The sequence below is a fragment of the Bufo gargarizans genome, chromosome 1 (assembly GCF_014858855.1).
Source record: "Bufo gargarizans isolate SCDJY-AF-19 chromosome 1, ASM1485885v1, whole genome shotgun sequence".
NCBI lineage: Eukaryota > Metazoa > Chordata > Amphibia > Anura > Bufonidae > Bufo > Bufo gargarizans.
This window is the reverse complement of record NC_058080.1, coordinates 672,197,274-672,219,542: the sequence shown is the minus strand read 5'-3', so window position 1 is coordinate 672,219,542 and position 22,269 is coordinate 672,197,274. Positions and strand designations below refer to the sequence as shown.

Below are 22,269 nucleotides of genomic sequence, written 5' to 3'. Positions count from 1 at the left end.
ATCACTACATCCCACCCCTCTGTATACAGTGTAACACTACATCCCACCCCTCTGTATACAGTGTACACTACATGCCACCCCTCTGTACACAGTGTACACTACATGCATTGCCACCCCTCTGTGCACAGTGTACACTACATGCCACCCATCTGTACACAGTGTACACTACATGCATTGCCACCCCTCTGTGCACAGTGGGCTATCCTCGGGACTGGCCCATCCTACGATCCTCCTGTTTGCTGACGACAGCGGAAACTGGAGCTGCTCATTAGCCTCCTGGTTTTGGGGTCCTGGAGCTCACAGCACACGGGTCACCCCGGGACACGGAGCGGACACGGTGTATGCAGACGCTACAGGCGGACCCACCGCAGACAGGAGAGCCTCCCGGGAGAAGGTCCGCTTCTCTGTGCCAGTGCAGCCATTGTACTGCTGAGAAGTGTCACTGTGTGCCAGGACCATGTCTGCAGGCTGCTGCGCCAGGCAGGTAAGCGCTCGGCGTGGTACTACTACTCCCAGCATTGCCAGAGAATGACGCTGAGCTGTTCCAATCCTAGTCCATGTATACATTCAGAAACCGTCAATATGTAGGTAACATACATGGATGGATCCGATGTCGGATTAGTTCCCGTGATCTGATGGGGGTGATGGTATCTGTTTTGCAGTCAGACTCTCATCGGGAAGGTGTCTGGTATCCTCCCCTGTGTATTGTTACTCTGTGATAATAGCATTTACTACAATGTTACTCTGTGATAATAGCATTTACTACAAGTGGAAAATGAGAGTTGTAGTACCCCTGTGTATAGTTACAGTAGACTTGAAATTAATCCTGATTTGTTTGTGTGCAGGAAATCTTAGGTATGAATTCTGTACACTGTACTACAACCTCTGCAGTGTGACAGGCTGATGGGGGTTGTTGTTCGTCTCTAGCCATAAGTATGGCTTTATTTTTCTTATTGCTGGAAATAGCGGTGTGGCTTCCAGGTCGGCACTTTCTTTGGCGGCACTTTTCCTCCTGTAGAGGTGGCACTGCCTGCTGCGCCATATACGTCATGTCAGCACTTCATGTACTTTCACACTTGCGTTTTTCTTTTCCGGCATTGAGTTCCGTCCTAGGGGCTCTATACCGGAAAAGAACTGATCAGGCATATCCCCATGCATTCTGAATGGAGAGCAATCCGTTCAGGATGCATCAGTCCAGTCAGCCGCATGCTGCGCATAATAGCGCAAAATTCCGTGCAAAATTCCGGATTAGTTGTCGGAATGCCGGATCCGGCATTAATTTACATTGAAATTAAAAATACGGCAATGCCGGATCCGCAGACCTGTAAAAATGTAAAAAAAAAAATAGAAACGTTTCAGTTTGTCCGTATGACAAACTGAGAGACGGATCCCTTCTTGCAATGCATTTGTGAGACAAATCCGGATCCGTCTACAAATGCTGTCCGTTTGCATGCAGATCTCAGGCAGTTCCGGCGATGGAACTGCTTGCCGGATCACTCTGCCACAAGTGTTAAAGTTGAATTAGGCTACTTTCACACTAGCGTTCGTCGGTCCGCTCGTGAGCTCCGTTTGAAGGGGCTGACGAGCGGACCCGAACGCAGCCGTCCAGCCCTGATGCAGTCTGAATGGAGCGGATCCGCTCAGACTGCATCAGTCAATGGGGACGGATCCGTTTGAAGATGCCACAATATGGCTCAATCTTCAGGCGGATCCGTCCCCCATTGACTTTACATTGAAAGTCTGGACGGATCCGTACGAGGCTATTTTCACACTTAGCTGTTATATGCTTAAATAATGCAGACGGATCCGTTCTGAACGGAGCCTCCGTCTGCATTATTATGATCGGATCCGTTCAGAACGGATCCGATCGAACGCTAGTGTGAAAGTAGCCTTACCTATACATACGAACAATGCGTCCATATCCGTAAATGTGTATGACCCCTGCTCCTGAGGAAGGGGCTACACTGTACATGATGATACATGATGGTATATAGAGCCTACATATTCCGTATCGCTTGTTCGTAGACAGGCGTGAAAAATAAATCCAATTTGTATTTGCCTTGACCCTCGGACATTTACAATTAACAGGTCACCAACCCGAAGGCAGATTTATCCTCAATGGGGCACGAGGAATCTTCTGTGCAGTATGACGCGGATTCCCATTTCAAGGGGTTGTCCAGGACATTTTATATTGTAGCAAATCGTCAGGATAGGTCATCAGTCAATGGGGGTCCAACTCCCACCACCAATGTAACCAGCTCCATCTACTACACAATGGATGGAGCTACGTCCAAACAACTGATCATGGGGGCGTGCCAGGCATTGGACCTCCACCAATCTGATATTGATTGCCTGTCCTAAAGATGGTAAAAGATACTGATTTGGTCCAGGGGCACAGACTCTTGTGTTGGCATTGGGGGTTATAAATGAAGCTCCATGAAACCTTCACCCAGCCGGTATCTTAGTCAACATGGATGTAAAGCCATGTGGTACCTAGTTGAGGACATGGTGGAGTGGAGATGTCTTTTATACCAGGTCGGGATGTGTATGGGACATGGACTGTGGTTATAGGACATGGGCCTCCCTGAAGAAAATCTCAGAGCTGGGAAAGTTAGGGACAAATTATTCGGCTGGGGCGGTGAGTTCCTTGGAACGGATGCAGCAGTGGAGACGTCCTACAGATGTGAGGGGAGGATGAGAGTCACAGGTCATGAGTGGGATGCTAGATGGAGATGTCGGGAAGTGTGGAGAGCTCTGTAGAACATCAGAAGGGCCTGATAGACTACATTGGGGTCCATCAGGTTCATCCATGGTGCCCATCCTCTTACTGAGATGTGAACACCACCTTTAGCCATCTATATGGTTGATTTATGTGTAGAAAGTTTCTGCGCCCTCTGTATCAGTGATGGTAATAATAAGTCTGTGTATGAGTCACTTCTTTATTTCCTTGGAGAGGATCCAGTATTGTTTGGCATGTGTGGAGGACTCCGCCTGAGATCGCTCCCATTTTCTTTGTGCGTTCCAGCTTCCACTGCCTGCGTGCTTGTAGGATACGTGCTGCTGTCTCGGGGTCTGAGGTGGTCCGTGTAAAGATAAATGACAGCTTGTAAAGTAATGGTCATCATAGCTCTGGTGTTATTTAGGGAGGTGCTCAGTGGTAGGAATACATCCGAGTCCACCTACAGAGAGTATCCCCTGTGCTCAAATTGTCATGCGATAATACACGTGGAGGCCGACACTAGTGTTGCGGTCTGGGAAATTTCGAGTGCTGTGGTTTCTTTCTCTATAAAGATAAATTATAGCCTGAAGAACTTCACAGCGTGATCAGATATGATGCTCAAGCAGCTGTCCCACGTCCATCTTCTGTTTTGGGTCTCAATTGTATCCATTTTGCGGTCTTCAAACTGCGGATCTGCAAAATATGGCCCTGTGCATCCTGCAGTTTTCTCGCTCCTATAGGTAGAAATAACTATTCGTGTCTGCAAAAACGGACAATGTTCTATAATTTGCGGAACAGGCATACGGATGCGGACAGCTCATGGATGACATCTGTGTGCTGGCCACATTTTTTGAGGCTGAGTGGGATCCGCCAAAAGAATGTGGAATTGATGCGGACCAAACCTGCAGTCCTAAGACCCCCATGCACGCCATCATATTTCCAGTCTGTGTCCGATCTGCATTTTTCGGTGGATCGGATGCAGACTCATTTATTTCATCAGAGCCGCAAAAATGCAGACATGACACTGTGAGGTGTCCACGTACGTATGTCCGCTCCTATGTCCCGCAAAAAAGATAGAACATGTCCTATTTGTGTCCGTTTTTTCGGCCAAGAATATTCATTTTTAACATAGGGCAGGGCGTGTGGAACGGGAACAATGCGGGATCTGTGATTTGCGGACCACAAAACCGATACAGTCGTGTGCATGAGGCATTAAAGGGGTTAGAATATAGAAAAACATTGCTGCCTTCCTTTTTCCAGAAACAGTGCCCCCCTTGTACTTGGGCTTTGTCAGGTAGTGCAGGTTGTTCCCTTGAATAGGGCCAATCTGCGATACCAGAACAAAGCTGGGGGAAAGCTTGAAGCGGCTGTCCATTCTGGCTCACAGAGGGTGGGGTGGGGGGTCCGAATCAGGGTAACCCAATCTTTGACTTCCATACGTGCTAATAGGGCATTTTGACTGGTAGGTCATGTTCTGCTGCCCTCACATCTTGTCCTGACAACATTCTCGTGAACATCACAGCTTCAATGATTTATGTACATTTATGCATTTGATGACTCCTCACAACACCAGATAGTTGAGAGCCCTCCAAACTATACATTTTTTATTACTGTGATTTTATCGGCATTGGGTGTGCCGTGGAGACTAAGTGCACCTAGACCGTAGATTTCGGACGGTAGAGCCACTGTAACTAAATTAGTACTATTCTTGTGAACATGGCGCATGGAAACTATAACGTCCGCTCATATAATGTGGCCCAGGCTGTTTTATGGGCAGCCTGTACGCTGCAAGCAGGTCAATTTCCACAAGGAAAAAAAGAAACGGTGTAAAAATTTGTATAACCTCATATACTTCTGTAAGCCTACTTTCACACTTGCGTTTGGTGCGGATCCGTTCAGATAATACAACCGTCTGCATCCGTTCAGAACGGATCCGTTTGTATCATCTGTAACATAGCCAAGACGGATCAGTCTTGAAGACCATTGAAAGTCAATGGAGGACGGATCCGTTTTCTATTGTGCCAGATTGTGTCAGTAAAAACGGATCCGTCCCCATTGACTTACATTGTGTGTCAAAACTGATCCATTTGGCTCTGCATCGTCAGGCGAACACCAAAACGGTGCAAGCAGTGTAATGGTGTCCGCCTCCAGAGCGGAATGGAGACTGATTGGAGGCAAACTGATGCATTCTGAGCGGATCCTTTTCCATTCAGAATGCATTGGGGCTAAACTGATCCGCTTTGGACCGCGTGTGAGAGCCCTGAACGGATCTCACAAACGGAAACCAAAACGCCAGTGTGAAAGTAGCCTAAAACGCTGCAGTTTTTTTCACCCACACGCTGCATTTTACAGTCCGCAAATCACGCATCTGCAAAATACAGAAATCGATGGTTACACAAAAAAATATGTAGGGCGCACGGACGGCACCCTTATATTGCAGACCTGATAACGTGTGCATGAGACGTTCTGCTTCCAGTGGAGCAGTCATGGAACCTTCACGAATGAAGCCATGATGCAGATGGGAACAGAACCCAAGATCACAAGCAAATAAAAAAAACTGTGTGAACCTAGGCTGACACAGGTAGTAAATGTAGTTCACTAGGTTCCCTACAAGCCATAAGGAAGTAAATAAACCACCATTTACATCTGACCTACAGAGATGACCTCACTGTGGTCAGTAGATGAGTCACGGAGCTGTAGCAAGGGGTATTTCAGCCCATGGATAAACCAGCCCATGGATGCCGTATGTAAGCAGACTGCTGTGATTTCCCCACATGACCAACCACTCTACTGCGCATGTGCTAAAGATTATGCCAGCTGTATCTGCGCTGGACACTTTTTGCACCTGCTTTGTTGAGGGTGATGCCAGGGAGGTGGTGCATCCACAAATGTCAAAGACGTGGCCATTTATCTGCCCGTGTAAAGGAACCTAAGTGTATATTCACATGCTGTGCATAAGGTTGCCTTCACACGTTGCTGAAAGTTTTGCCAGAAAATCCGTGCCGGAGTGGCCGGTAGCACATGCGCATGGCCACTGCATTCATTTCTATAGGAGCTACAGTGCTCGGCTATCTCCAGAATTCCCATAGGACATAGAACGGCCACATGGATCCACACAAAATTATGGTTGTGTGTATGGTCCGATAGAAATAAATAGGTCAGTGTACAGTCTGCAGAAAATGACCCAAAAAGTTTAAGGCCTCGTTGACATCACCGTTTCTCCTTTGCGTTCTCCGGCTCCGCTGAGGAGCAGAACGGAAGGGACGGATTCTGCATGCAGGACTTTCGTCTCCGCTCAAAAATCATATTCTGAGCGGACACCGAACGGACCCCATTATAGTCTATGGGGTCTTTAGGCTCCGTTACGCTCAGTTATCTGCAGAATCCGCCCCTTCCGTTCTCCTGCTCCTCAACGGAGCCGGAAAGGAGAAACGGTGATGTGAACGAGGCCTAACGTATGTGGGGACAGAAAATAGTAATGTCCCTTAACAGGGTACCCTGAAATAAGTTCCCCAAATAACGAGCTGACTCATCTACTAGATAAGACATAAACAAAACAAAAGAGTGGCTATAGCCCAAAGTGCAAAGATACAAAATTCTTTATTAATTACAATAATTAATAAAAATAAAAAAGAGAAATATGCGGCAGTTCCGGGATACATCATAAGGGTGAATAATATGGTAAATACCCCAGTACATAATAATAGTACTAATAAATACAACTGTAGGAAAACATAAAGCTGTGCGTCTATCAAAGTAGTAATAAAAAAGGAAGGAAAAAAAAGAAAACAACCAAAAAATGCAGGCAAAAGAAATTACTGAGAAATATACTTATCAAACGTACCCATGATGTAGAAACGCCTCAGGACAGCCGCTACTGGGTGTGTGAGCTACCGGTGAGTGTGTTTCTCTGTAATTTCTTTCATAGATTGTAAGCTCTTGTGAGCAGAGCCCTCATTCCTCTTGTTCTAATTATCGACTTGTCTGTTGCTATGCTAGTTATGACTCTTTGTACATGAACCCCTGAACTGTAAAGCTCTGCGAAATATGGCACTATAGAAATAAAGATTATTATTATATATATATATATTTTTTTTGCCTTTCTCCTTTTTCTTACTATTTTGATAAATATATTTTTACTGAGACGACAGATATACGGCTTTACGTTCTCCTACAGTTCTCCATTACATATTTTTTGGACATTGGCAGGCATTTTGTTACATTTCAGCTCTATGTATATCTATGCATCTGTCCAGTACTACCGGTATTTTAGATATTGGCAACTTGTTATTCACACGTCAGTGTTTGATTAGTAATTTTCATCAGTTATAGGGCTCATGCACATAAACATATTTTCGTGTCCGTCCCCCAAAAATAGAACATGTCCTATTATTGTCCGCTTTACGGACGAGGATAGTACTGTTCTATCAGGGGCAGAATGCACACGGACGTCATCCATATTTTTTGCGGACCGCAAGATACATACGGTCGTGTGCATTTGAGCCCATAGTGAGACAAAGCCAGGATTGGAGCCTCCACAGATACAAGGTATAACCCTGGGTTCACACCTAAGCGTTCCTCAAACGCGCGTTTGACGCGCGTTTTTATGCGCGTTTTTTGTAATAGTAATCGCGCGTTTGACGCGCGTTTGTGTCATTGACTGCAGTGTCCTATGGCCACAAACGCGCGTCAAAACGCCCCAAAGAAGCTCAAGTACTTGTTTGAGCGTCGGGCGTTTTACAGCGCGTTCGTACGCGCTGTAAAACGCCCAGGTGTGAACCCTTCCCATAGGGAAGCATTGGTTTTCATGTCTTAAGCGTTTTACAGCGCGTTTGAACGCGCTGTAAAACGCTCAGGTGTGAACCCAGGGTCAGGGAAGGATCTACACCTGTCCTGTGTTTGAAGCCGCACCTGGTTTTGACTCATTGATGTGTGACTAAGGCCTTATTTGTACAATTACCGGTATTACAAATAATTAAGGGTATTTACCATATTATTCACCCATATGATGTACACAGTTTATGTATGGAATTATTTCTCAGAACTGCCGCATATTTCTCTGGTGAGGTTTTTGATGTTTTTTTAATTAATTATTATATCTTATCTCCCAAAAAAAAATAGCACACAAATGAAATATATGGTCGTGTAGAAGGCCTTAGGGCTGTTTCACACGAGCGGATGCCGTGCGTGGCATCCGCTCCGTGAAAGAGTGCCAAGACCCGATGCAGACTGCTTTCGTAGTAAAGAGGTCACAGAGAGGCACGGAGCATTATCAGTCATGTCAATGCTCCGTGCCTCTACAGTCTGCATCGGGTCTTGGCACTCTTTCACGGAGCGGATGCCACGAACGGCATCCGCTGGTGTGAAACAGCCCTTACTCCACAGCTTCTTGGTTACCATTTGGGATGGTATGGACAATTTTTATTGCAGTCGTCTGGAGCCACTTACAAACTGCTGACAAATTCTCAAGAAAACCTTGGGGAGTTGAGAAATTCCTCCGCAGCCCTGGATGTGATTATTAGATCAGCTCTGCTAATAAAGAGAGAATCAGGAAATAATGAATGAAATCCACAATAAATCTAATGACCGTCTGCCGTGATGCACGTGTGCAGTGGTTCTACGTAACCTTTCTCTCTCTTAGGGCTCATGAGCACGAAAGTCCTGTTTTTTGCAATCTGCAAATTGCGGATCCACAAAACACGCAATTTGCGGAACGGAACAGGCGGCCCATTATAGAAATGCCTATTCTTGTCCGCAAAACAGACAAGAATAGGACATGATCTATAATTTTTGCGGGACCCCGGAACGGAGCAACGGATGCGGACAGCACACTGAGTGCTGTCTGCATCTTTTGCGGCCCCATTGGGGTGAATGGGTCTGCATCAGAGCTACAAAAAATGCGGCTTGGATGCGGAACCAAACCACGTTCGTATGACTGCGCCCGTATACATATATATATATTTACTTATGTAAGGGCTTGAAATTTAATAATTTTTCTTCTGGAGTGCTGTATCAGCGCAGCCTGTATACCTTTTTCAGGCCCTGCCACCCACGCCATTAATTCTGGCTCAGGCTGCAGGAGCTGAAGAGACCCATCGCAGGCTGCGCTGATGCATCGCTCCAGATTGCGGTGGGATCCCGGCACTGGCGGTAGCCAGGCTCCTGCTGTCACAGCTGGCATTGAAAATAACTCTACGCCGGCTTCCTAACTCCCTAGATGCCGTGGTCAATAGCGACCATGGCATTTAGGCAGTCTCACAGAGGCTCCCTGTTACCATCGGCTTCCTGCGAACACAGTCACGGGGCCATTGCCATGGCAGCCTGGGGCCCGTCTCCTGATGGCAGAGGTTTGTGTGGGTTCCACCGCTTCCAGTTTGGTCTCCCCATCCCTGTCACCTATGGCTCACCCCTACAGCGGACCGGATCCAGGATCTATCCCTCTGCTTACGCCAGTCCCTCGCAGCCTGGCTCCAGTCTGGTACCGCCCAGGAAAGGCTCCAGCAGCTCTTCAGGCTCCGCTTGGGAAGGCCGGCTTTTCTAGTGGAGTAACTACATTAAGGGTTACCAGCAGAAGTGGTTCCTTCTCAGCAATGGCCTCCTGTCATATTACCGGTAACTTCTAGCTTCATTTCTGTATTATCACTGGTCATGTACAGCTCTGTCCTCAGTGTGTACTCGCCTCTAATCTGTGACCACCGTCCGTATGTATCTCTAGTGTACTCTTTACTGCCTGTTACTCCTTACCTGAAAGGCCTCATCCACATTTTCGTTTTTTACTGACGTGTGGTGTCCGCATTTTCTACAAACAGCACACTTACCCATTGATCTGAATGTGTTTGTTCACACATCAGTATATTTTTTTTTTTTACTGACTGTGGGTCAGTAAAAAAATCACAGAGGCATGCACTACTTTGGTCTGTTATGCAGGCCAAACATGCTCATTGAAGTCTATGGGTCCATGAAATTCACGGACACGACATGGATGGCATCTGTGTTGCGTCTGTTTTTCCACTAAAGACTGATAGGAGATGCTTTGATAATACATTTTCAGCTAAGCAGGGTCCATGGATTATGGATGACACACGGATCCTTCATGGACATTTTCACGGAAGTGAAACGGATACGGAAATGTGGACAAGGCCTAAAACCAAACTGCCATACTCATACCCACTGTATACCAACAGTACCTCTGACCCCTCACCACTATCTCTGTAGTGTGCTCCTTACTCATCCCCTGTCACCACTATAATGCACTGTATATAAGTGGATTCTCTTCTGAATTGTCAATCCCCTGTCATCTACAATTTGGGGGAAATTTTTTGTGTTACAAAAAGATGCTAAAACCCCTTTTTTATGCAAATGTTTAGATACCATTGTCACAAAAAAACTACTATTGCTATAAAAAAAAAAAGCAAAAAAATAATTGTGGTATTCCGGTTATATCAATTTATCCCCTATCCACAGGACAAAGGGTAGCTATTAGAATGGTGAGAGTCCAACTGCCGGGACGCCCATCCATCGCAAGAACGGTGACCCCATACCCTATGGTGACCCCCTGAAATGAACGGAGCAGCTGGTCAGAAATGCGCACGCCACTCCATTAATTTCTACAGGAGCGGTGGAGATAGCCAAGTGCTGTACTCGACTATCTCCGGCACTCCCATAGAAATGAAATGAGAGGCTGCATGCATTTCCAACCAGCCGCTCAGGGGGGCTCCACTGGATATAGGACCCCCTTTCTCGTGATTAGTGGAGGTCTAAGCAGTAGGACTCTTGCTGTTCTAACTTCAAAATCGGAGGTTTCTCCAGTGAATGTGTATGCTGCCTATAACATGAAGGCACAGCATCTTATCTCCATTGGGTGCCGCCTTGAATTTCTGGTATCTGCCACAGAAAACAAAGACGCCTGTTATGCAGAGGAGGGTGAAACCTGAGGATGGATCACTTCAGGAAGAGGACTATGAGAAAGAATGCAAGCTGCTGTACGGAAGAGGGAAACTACTGATACATGTATACAAGTCCTGTTTATTTGGCCAAGTTTCTGAGGCTTAAAGGGGTTGTCTCACTTCAGCAAATGGCATTTATCATGTAGAGAAAGTTAGTACAAGGCACTTACTAATGTATTGTGATTTTCCATATTGTCTCCTTTGCTGGCTGGATTCATTTTTTCCATCACATTATACGCTACTTGTTTCAATGGTTACGACCACCCTGCAATCCATCAATGGTGGTCATGCTTGCACACTATAGGAAAAAGCGGGGCCGATGGAGCGCACACACAGACTGATGCTCTTTCCTATGGTGTGCAAGCACGACCACCGCTGCTGAATTGCAGGGTGGTCGTAACCATGGAAACAAGCAGTGTATAAAATGATGAGAAAATTAGTCCAGCCAGCAAAGGAGGAAATATGGACAATCAAAATACATGAATTACCCGTATTTATCGGCGTATAACACGCACTTTTTCCCCCTGAAAATAGGGGGAAAATGATGTATGCGTGTTATACGCCGATATAATGTTAAGAAGCCATGTTTTTACATACCGGAGGTATAACATTAAGACGGCGCAGCGCCTGCCGCAGCTCCCTCCTCATGCGCCGCCTGTCCCAGCTCCCTCTGTCATGCGGCGCCTGCCCCAGCTCACTCTGTCATGCGCCGCCTGCCTGTTCATTCATAAAGTGAGATAAGCAGGCAGGCGGCGCATGAGGAGGGAGCTGGGGCAGGCGGCGCATGAGGAGGGAGCTGGGGCAGGCGGCGCATGAGGAGGGAGCTGGGGCAGGCGGCGCATGAGGAGGGAGCTGGGGCAGGCGGCGCATGAGGAGGGAGCTGGGGCAGGCGGCGCATGAGGAGGTAGCTGGGGCAGGCGGCGCATGAGGAGGGAGCTGGGGCAGGTAGCGCATCAGGAGGGAGCTGAGACAGGCGGCGCATGACCGAGGGAGATGCCGGTCTGCGCCGTCTTAATGTTATAACTCCGGTACTACAGTAAGTACCGTACAGCACGTCTACAAGAGATCAGATTAAATGTTTAACAGTTGCGGGGCCCGGTGTATTAGAGTAGAGTCACTGCACCGGGCCCCGCCATGAGTGTCCCCGCCTCCTCTCTCCACACTGATCCATCTGATGGGGGATCTGTAGATGACACTTATGGGGATCTGTGGATGACATAAGTGTCATCCACAGAGCCCCATAAGTGTCATCCTTTTACATTATTTACCTTATAAGTGGTAATAATATTAATTAAAAAAAAGTTCTGAGCTACCCTTTTTTTCTTTTTTTCCTGAAATTTCCCTCTTAAAATGAAGGTGCGTGTTATACGCCTGTGCGTGTTATACGCCGATAAATACGGTAGTTAAGTGCCTTGCATTAACTTTCTCCACGTGATAAATGCTATTTGCTGAAGTGAGACAACCCCTTTAATGGGCACCTGTCAGCTGGATGAAATCTTTCAAGGCAAGTATACAACCTGGTAGGGTGGATCCTGCTGATTGCAGTAGTATTCCTTAAAATTCAGTGAGGGATGTGGCCAGAACTGGAAAACTGAGGTTCACTGAGGGGTTGGGCCGTAGCCCTGAAGTCCTCATTTGCATAAAGTATAAATATAGTTTTTTTTTTTCTCGGGAACTCTGCAACCAATTTTCACAAGGCAAGTATCGTTCTAATCAGCAGAATCAACCCTATCAGGCAGTTTGCCTAGTTTAATGGCATTGACACTGCAGATTTTCAACAGATTTTCCAAACTGAAGAGGCCGCTGCAATTTTTCTGGCCAAAAAATTACAATTCAGTAATAATGAAGCAAAAAAGTGATCTAACATCAATATGTAACTACACCATCATACAGTATAATAATAATTTACACCAGCCTTTGGTATCCCCTGTGGTGATGGAGGTTGCGCCTAATTTATGACAATTCGCACATCTCATCATAAATTAGGAGCCTCCTCCGGCAGTCCGAGCGCCTGGAGTAAAATCTACTCCAGCCGCTGATTGGAGTAAATTCTGACATCGTTTACGGCTGTTTCCAGGCGTAAATGTTAGTAAACTTGCCAAGGCCGATGGCCAGTAGCCCAGCCCCCACCACTCCCCTGTGGCGAGGATGGCATAAAAATGCCGGTCTGACAAGTCTCAAAAAAGGGCCTTTTTATGCCAAACTGGCGTTAGTAAATGACTCCCATTGTGTTTTACCTTCAAAGACCGCCACATCTGCTGCCTCCCTACATTTCTACCCTTATCGGCAGATACTCCTACAGCAAGCCCCTCTGCTGCCAGCTGACTTCTATCTTCTCTTTACTACAGGATTTCTCCCATGCTGCCCCCACTCCCTGGAATTCTCTCCCTAGCCTTATTAAACTCATCCCTAAAAAGCAACCTCTTCATTACTGCCCATTCTTCTGTCCCAGAAGACACTGTTATATCCAGTGCCCCGCACCTCTAAAGCTCCTTTTACATCTGCGTTGTGCTGTCCGATTTTGGGATACACAGGCTCTCAAAACCGCAGCACAACGCTTCGGTTTTGTCCCCATTCATTATTAATGGGGACAAAACTGAACAAACTGTAAAGGAGCGCACAAGAATGCATTCCGTTCCGTTTTGTTGCATTCCCATGCAGGACACAAAATTGCTGTGCGGCATGGGAAACTGAACAAACCGGATCCGGCACCAAAAACCATGTAAGTCAATGGTGACTGGTTTGTTTTTTTCGGACACAAAAAAACGGATACGGCGCCCATTGACTTACAATGGTTTTAGTGCTGGATCTGGTTTCTTCATTATCGATTATAATACAACCGGATCCGTTCTGAACTGATGCAGCTGGTTGTATTAGGATGGAAGCGTTTTGCTGTGGTTTTGAGATCCCCTGTCGGATATGTAAGATATTACCAGCAAGGAGTCTCTTCTACTCTTATGTTTCAGTCTCTCTGTCTGCACGTCCACTCCCTAAGGGCTCATGCACATGGAGCCCAAATTGCTATCTGCAATGCACGGGCACAGACCAAACGGCCGACATATACGGAAACAGTACCCATTAACTGGAATGGGGTCCGCGATCCGTATCTGACGGTCTGCACTGCAAAAAAGTAGTGCATTCTGCACAGCACTTACCGGATTGCGGACCCATTCAAGTGAATGGGTCTGCATCCACGATACGATGCACAAACGGCCGTGCCCGTATACTGCGGGCCGCAATACAGGCACGGCCGGGCAATGGTCATGTGCATGAGCTCTAACATGCATGTACAGTGTGGTATCATATGTAAGTGCTTTATACACAAAGGCTAATATGAGGGAGAATGTAGATACTGGAAGCAAATTGACTTTTTTTTACTTCTAAAATAACGGATCTGTGACTGAAATGGCTAGAACGGATGCCAAATGTGCATAACTAGCATAACGGATGCTTAAAATAACGGATCCGATTTTATTTTTTTGTTGTTTTCTGATGGATCGGAAGAACAGAAAACAAAGCGGTGATGGGAACTCAGCCTTAGTGCTCGTTCACACGAACGTGTGAAGCCCGTACCCGTGCTGTGGAACGCAAATTGCAGTCCGCAATGCACGGGCACCGACCATGGCCCAGCCGCATGGGGATCGCGGACCCTTTCACTTGAATGGGTCCGCCATCTCTCTGTTCCGCAAACAGAGCATGTTCTATCTTTTTGAGGTGCGGAGGCACGGAACGGAACCCCAGAAAGCACTCCGTAGTGTTCTGTTCCGTGCTTCCGTTTCGCATCTCCGGATTTGCGGACCCATGGAAGTGAATGGGTCCGCATCCGTGATGTGGAATGTACATAGAACGGTGCCCGTGTATTGCGGCTCTGCAAATGCGGTCCGCAATACGGCAATGGGCAGCAGACTTCGTGTGAAATGAGCCCTTAGGGCTCATTCACATGAATGTATTTTGTGTTCCGTATACGGGCCGTTTTCTACGTAACGCATACGGTCCGTATACAGAACCATTCATTTCAATGGGTCCACAAAAGATGCAGACAGCACTCTGTGTCCTATTCTTGTCCGTTTTGCGGACAAAAATAGGCATTTCTATAATAGGCCTCCAGTTCCGTTCCGCAAATTGTGGAAGGCACACGGGCGCCATCTGTGTTTTGTGGCTCTGCAAATTGCGGATGGCAAAAACGGCACTGTCGTGTGAACGAGCCCTTAGGGCTCATGCACACGGCCATGGCCGTATTGCGGGCCGCATACAGGGGGTCCGCAATACACGGGCACCGGCTGTGTGCTTCCAGCATCATTGATCACGGACCCATTCACTTAAATAGGTCTGCAATCCGGGAGATGCAGAATGGATGCACGGATCAGAAGCTCACGGAAGCACTACAGAGTGCTTCTGTGGGTTTACTGTACGTGCCTCCGCACCGCAAAAAAGTAGTGCATGCATTACTTTTTTGCGGTGCGGACCGTCGGATGCGGATCGCGGGCCCCAATCAAGTGAATGAGTCCGCGATCCGCATGTGGCTGCCCCACGGTCGTGCCCGTGCTCGGCCAGCATATGGTCGGGCGCATGAGCCCTAACAGACACAGTTCTTTGTGGGAATTGAGCACTTGTGATTATGATGGACCTCAGGTCAGGATGTTCTTCATGGTTCCTTATGATGTTTCCTCTGATGATAGGATAGGATCAGCCTTCTGTGTGGTTAGCCGGCATCACTGATATTTCTGCAGATGCACACAAAACCCCAAGGCTTTATTTTGTGCGCTGCTAATAGTTAATAGACCCAGATTTCCCATTATCGGCTGACCCTTAGATATCTCGGGAGCAAATCTCTTTCTGCCGTTTCCTGGAAAATGGCTCTTTATTATTCGTAACCACTGTGTAGTCACCTGGTCATAAAGTGCGTGTACCTTACAATATACTAATAAAGATGGATGAAATGAAAGTGGTTGATGACCCCCCTGTGCATATGCTCTGTTAGAACAGGTGGACGTCTAAAAATGACGTCTCCAGCTTTGGACCCTCTATGAGCCTGGGTGGAGATCTGCTGTGGCGGACCTGAAGCATGGCCATTCATTTGACTGGTCGACGTGGCATGAGCGATGATCAGGGCGAATGCTAATTTGTCATTGATTGTGTCTTTTCTGCTGACCTAAAAGTCATTGGGGGTCATTTAATTGCATTTTTACACCAGGTTCTGTGGTAAAAAAAAAAAAGTTGCAAGACTTTTTAAACGCCGGTGCGGCAATACTTGGGAATGGCAGGGGCCGCGCCATGAAAAATGTATTAATATTTACTCTGAGAAACCGGAGTAAATGTTGGAGAAAAAACTACTCTGAAAATGAAAAAGGCGCACGGACTGCCGAAGGTGCGCTTAATTTATGAAAATAGGCGCATTCATTCGAAGCACAGGGTGGAATCAAAAACCATTGTTTTTGTAAATGACCCCAAATATAATTGGAAATATCTAAGTACAGCCCGGCTAGGGCCTTTCTTTGTAATGAATTCACTATATAACCACAGTTCCTCGTCCTCAATTAGGTGCAGCGCAGGGCGCAATCAAAGACGGGTGTGAAAAGAGGAGCCCCCTTTGTTTCTCAGCAGAACATTACCCTGTGTAAACAGAGTGTGCTGTTGATAATATGCAAACTGTATGGGGATGAATGATCGTACTAATGATTGTTCATCCCACCCATGGAGTTTACATGTGCCCCTGTAAAAGGCCCTTTGTAAAGGAGAACCGTTGGCTCGTTATACCGTCAGTTGGCTCCCCAATCGCTTGTGTGGCGTGTTCATTGATGGGAGGTAGATTATAGAAGCCTAAGGGATCTACTATTCTGTTTTTGTCTACATTCTTTCTCTGCTTGCTTTATGTCTAGGTGGAATATACATTTAATGTGTGTATATCTACAGAAATGGGAAATAGTTTTTAATAATTCGAGCTGTTATAAAGTTAGTTAAACGTCTGCGTCTTATCGTTCATCTTATTTCCTGAGACATTTCCTTTTATCGTTTCCAAGCGAACATTTGCATTTCTTAGATCCGCACGCTAGACGTTTTCATGGTTTTGGACACCCACGGTCCTTTTTGTAGTTTTCATTTCTCTCCCTTCTGCAGTTCTACCCTCGATCCTAAATAACAGCAAAACACAAATCACTAGACCCCCTCCCCCCGAAGAGGAAACGGTCCTCGTTTTATTGTCTCTTATGATAAAGGCGAGTCACGTTTCCTTTCTGCGGCAGAAGTTCAGGTGGTGATTTCATATCTGCATTTTATAAGAGGAAGAATCAGGTTCTGAGGACTATGGGGGTCAGTAGTTATGGGCCTTGTCTCCCTGACAGCGCAATACATTATAATAAATGTCAACGGTTAAAATCCCCTCAAACATAAATCCATGAGCAACACGGCTAAATGCATAGGGGCAGATTTATGAAAACTGGCTTGGTGGCCCATAGCAACCAATCAGATTCTATCTTTTATTTTTTAGAGCCACTTTGGAAAATTAAAGGAGGGATCTGATTGGTTGCTATGGGAAACTAAGCCAGTTTTCCCTCTATACCAGTTTTGATAAATCTGCCCCGTGGCACGTGTGCTTTGTTATACACGCAGCTGTTCATGCAGACCTGTCGCTCTCCATTCATTCACACCAGGAGCTGCAGCCTGGTCTCCCGGTCATCTTTCTCACACTACAAACCTGTCTCATTCACATCACAACGAGAGAGTACGCAATGCGCAGGAATGGTTTCTGCTTTTTACACCAAGGATTACCGGGATCTGGGGTTATATAGTGAATTAGGGCTCATGCACACGGCCATACAGCAGGTCGCGGACCCATTCACTTGAATGGGTCCGCAATCAGGGAGATACGGAAACTGAGTCACGGATTGGAAGCACTACGGAGTGCTTCCGTGGGCTTACTGTACGAGCCTCCGCACAGCAAAAAAGTAGTGCATGCACTACTTTTTGGCGGTGCAGACCGTCTGATGCGGAACGAAGACCCCATTCAAGTGAATTAGTCCGCGATCCGCATGCGGCTGCCCCTACGGTCGGTGCGGACAGCATGTGCATGAACCCGTAATTAAAGAGAGGTCCTGTGGTTCATTTACAAAGATTGGCAGCCGCAAGCAGCATGCCGGGTACAGAGCTGAAGTGATAAAACGTGGACACGTGGGACCCCTGCCTATGGCTGCACTGCCTGGAAAACACAGGAAGCATCTGCTGGGCATCCGGCGGTCAGCTTCTCTCAGAAAGGAAGGTGTATTTGTGGCGTCTGGATTGTTATAATCCTGAGGGTCTCTCGTTGTTATTTAACGTTTCACATAGCCAAAGTGTCTTGTGGAGGCCTCTCATTGTGGTTTCCTCAGATGTTGACCCCACAGACAGAGGCTCCTCACGCCGAGCTTTATGACTTTCCATAGACCTTCTGTACTCGCCGTGTACATTCCTGAACAAGACTTCTCTTTTATAAAAAAAAAAAAGGGATGAAATAGAACCCGCATGTTGGCGACAGATGTAAACCAACTCTGTCATCTTGTCTCCACATTTAGCTTATTACTAGTTCTCGGTTTATTCTCAGCTAAGCCTGCCATAGTAAGAATACAGGGCAGACTGATGTAAGGAGCCCTGTGATGTGGATGGAGACACCACACCAGACATTTCTCCAGTATTTAGTAGATATAGAGCGAGAGGTCTCAAAACTGGAGAAAAGGAAAACTGGGTTAGTTGCCCATGGCAACCAATCAGATTCCACCTTTTATTTTCCAAAGGAGCTCTGAGAAATGAAAACTGGAATCTGATTGGTTGCTATGGGCAACTAAGCCATTTTTCCTTTACACCAGTTTTGATAAATCTCCCTCATAAAGTGGGAAACTCACAGAGTGGTAATGTAAGTGTATGGCTACACAGGGATTTTGGGCGGACAGCTGTCGCACACCCAAGTATCGCAGTGTAGCAGGGCAGCCATAGAATTTAATAGGGTTGCATGTTTGCTGCGACACTGCTGTACTTTGTGATTCGCATATCTCTGTCACAGCAAACACGAGAATTGCACTGCAACCCTATTTATTTCTATGGCTGCCCTTCTACTCTGCAAAACTTGGGTACAACAGAGGCTCGTGACATGTCTCCTGATTGATGGGGCTGATCAGGGATAAATTGTCTTAAAGGGCATCTGTCAGCAGTTTTGTACCTATGAACCTGGCTGACCTGTTACATGTGCACTTGGCAGCTGAAGGCATCTGTGTTGGTTGCTTGTTCATTGCTGAGAAAAATGAAGTTTTAATATATGCAAATGAACCTCTAGGAGCAACGGGGGCATTGCCGTTACACCTAGAGGCTCCAATATCTTTGTAACTGCTGGTCCCTATGCACTTTGATTGACAGGGGCACATATGAACATGCAACCAACACAGATGTCTTCAGCTGCCAAGTGCACATGTAACGGGTCAGCCAGTTTCATAGGTACAAATCTGCTGACAGATGCCTGTTAAAGGCCCCAATACACTTTTGGCTGTTTTTGGCAAGAGACGTATGCAGTCCGTGTGCCGTCCACATTTATTTGCTGACTCATTAACTTCAATGGGTCCCCGGTTTCCATTTTGCTGACAAGTATAGGACAGTATAGTTCTATCCTTTTGCAGAATGGACATAGCTGTGCTTTCTGCATCCATGTCTCCTTTCCACAAAAGATAGACCATGTCCTATACTTGCCCTCAAAATGGGGACTGTGGACCCATTAAAAACAATGCGGACAGCACATGTATTTTGTGGATCTGCGATTTGCGGACCACAAAACACATACGCTCCTGTTCATCCTGTTCATGCCTAATGTGTATGGGGAGCTCAGGACTCTCTCCTGACAGGCGATGTCGGGGGACAGAAAGATCAGGCAAGTTTGAATTTTAACGCCTGATCCTTTCATGCACCTGGGTTATAAGCCACCCTTTGGAGGTGTTAGGGAGACCTTCTCTCCTCACTATGGGTGTATGGGGGAGTCTGGAGAGAAGGTGTCCGGGCGCCATTGGATGGGAACAGTGGAGGTTGTAGATTAGATTGTGACCAGTAAACAATGTGCACGTTCCCCTATTTTTTAGGAATTTCTTTTGCCCACACTTTGCCTGTACATACAGATGTATGGATTTTATATTGTTCGCTCCACTATGTCAAAAGCTGTCACTGAATATATATGAAAGACCACTTAGGTCAGTAATGGCTAACCTTATGGCACTAAGCTGTGGTGAAACTACGACTCCCAGCATGCTCCTTTTATTTCTATGGGGTTCTGAGAACAGCCAAGCAAGTGTGCATCTTAGTTTTACCACAGCTGGCGTGCCGGAGGTTAGCCATCACAAACTTAGGCCTCTTTCACACAAACGTGTGCGCTCCGTGGCTGTATTGCGGACCGCATTTGCGGATCTGCAATACACGATCGCTATTCCGTGGGCATTCTGCATCACGGATGCAGACCCATTCACTACCGAGTGCTTCCGTGGGGTTTCGTCCCGTACTTCCGTTCTGCAAAAAGATAGGACATGTTCTATCTTTTGGCGGAATGGGAGGATCGCAGACCCATTAAAGTGAATGGGTCCGCGATCCGCTGTGGCTGCCCCACAGTTAATGTTCGTGCATTGCGGCCCGCAGCATGGCCACAGGGCGCACACGTTCGCGTTCAAGAGGCCTTAGGTGTTGGTGCTTGGCGGGAACCCTCCACCGTTTCCATCAGATTTTTTATTTATTTTTTTGTTTTGCGTGGTGTCAGCAATTTGCTGGAAAGTTTTACCTATAAAAATATGTAGCATGGGAGACCTCCTGTTACCAAACTTTAGTTTTTCTAGCTGCACTAAAGACGTGAAGCTCTCTGTAGGAGTCTGAGGTCATGTTTGCTTCCGAACTCTCTGCAAGAGAAACTGACTAGACTGTGCTACTTATATAGAGACCCACAACCCCCATCGTCTCCTGTACTCTCCAGGGCTTCCGCCTGTCATTATAATCTTTCAATGACGAGCGTTTGTCACGTTGCGAGCCCACAGTGCAGTTCCCAGCACTGATGTGGTTGCATAGCATTACATTGATTTATGATGCTATGTAACTCTTATATTACTGGAATGTATTGGATAACACTGGCAGCATTATGTCAGTGTAATCTAATACATTCCAGAGCTGTAAGGGTTACATGGCATCATAAAACAATATAATGCTATGTGACCCCGTCAGTGCTGGGAGGTCAGGACAGGAGCTGCACTGTGGACTCGCAGCGTGACAAACGCTGGTCTGCAAGGGGCCTAAAGGTTATGCCTGAGAGATTGACACTATAGGAAAAAATGGCAGCCTTTGGTGGCCTAGGCTTCCATCCCGACCACCTCATGTCTGCGCTGCAGCGGTGGTTGTAACCTCTGGAAATTAAATATTCATAAACATGTGATGTGAATAAACTCTTTATCTTCCCGCATTTACCTCAGCTATAGGCCTCATGCACACGACCGTTGTGTGCATCCGTGGCCGTTGTGCCGTTTTCCGTTTTTTTTTGCGGACCCATTGACTTTCAATGGGTCCGTGGAAAAATCGGAAACTGCACCGTTTGGCAGCCGCATCCGTGATCCGTTTTTCCTGGCCGTGAAAAAAATATGACCTGTCCTATTTTTTTCACGGCCAACGGTTCACGGACCCATTCAAGTCAATGGGTCCGTGAAAATCACGGATGCACACAAGATTGTCATCCGTGTCCGTGATCCGTGTCCGTGATCCGTGTCCGTTTTTTCCTATCATTTCAATGGCAAACTTGACTTAGATTTTTTTTTCATTTTTCATGTCCGTGGATCCTCCAAAAAACAAGGAAGACCCACGGACGAAAAAACGGTCACGGTTCACGGACCAACGGAACCCCGTTTTGCGGACAGTGAAAAAATACTGTCGTGTGCATGAGGCCATATAGCCCATTTATCATCTGTCACCCATACAATGACATACAGGAATTTTCAGCTGCAGTTGTCACGCTGTAACCGGATCCATTTGCTACACACGTAGTAATATGGCAGATGGCATGACTATATAGATACCATTTGTCACAAAATCCCTTTAGACTGCCATATAGACCCTATTGTACAGGGCGGCCCATGAAAAAGTAGCCCGTCTCCAAATCAAACTGCCTAATAGTAAATCTGTCTTGGTTGCCCATAGCAGCCAATCAGAGCTCAACTTTCACTTCCTACAGGGCTCTAAAACAATGAAAGCTTAGCTCTGATTGGTTGCTATGGGCAACTAAGACAGATTTACTATTAGGCAGTTTGATTTGGAGATATTGGAGGCGAGCTACTTTTCATGGGCCACCCTGTATATGTTACACATATTTGGGTATATTTATCAAACTTGTATAAAGGAAAACTGGCTTAGTTGCCCATAGCAACCAATCAGATTCCACCTTTCATTTTTCACAGCCTCTTTGGAAAATGAAAGGTGGAATCTGATTGGTTGCTATGGGCAACTAAGCCAGTTTTCCTTTACACCAGTTTTGATAAACCTCCTCCATTTTCCTTACATGGCATTTTGAGGAAATCTTTAACATAGTAATAGTTTCTATTAGAGCAGAGCCAGATTATTGGGTTTTAC

General features: G+C 46.5%; 1 protein-coding gene across 1 annotated transcript in view; it reads left to right on the top strand.

The window, feature by feature from the left end:
• The first annotated feature begins 255 nt into the window (after positions 1 to 255).
• SERINC5 (serine incorporator 5) overlaps positions 256 to 22,269 on the top strand; it is a 52,976-nt gene continuing 30,962 nt past the window's right edge. The window contains exon 1 of the mRNA XM_044292186.1: positions 256 to 484. Within this exon, the coding sequence (XP_044148121.1) occupies positions 458 to 484 (27 nt within the window). The 5' untranslated portion in view covers positions 256 to 457. The remainder of the gene's footprint in view (positions 485 to 22,269) is intronic.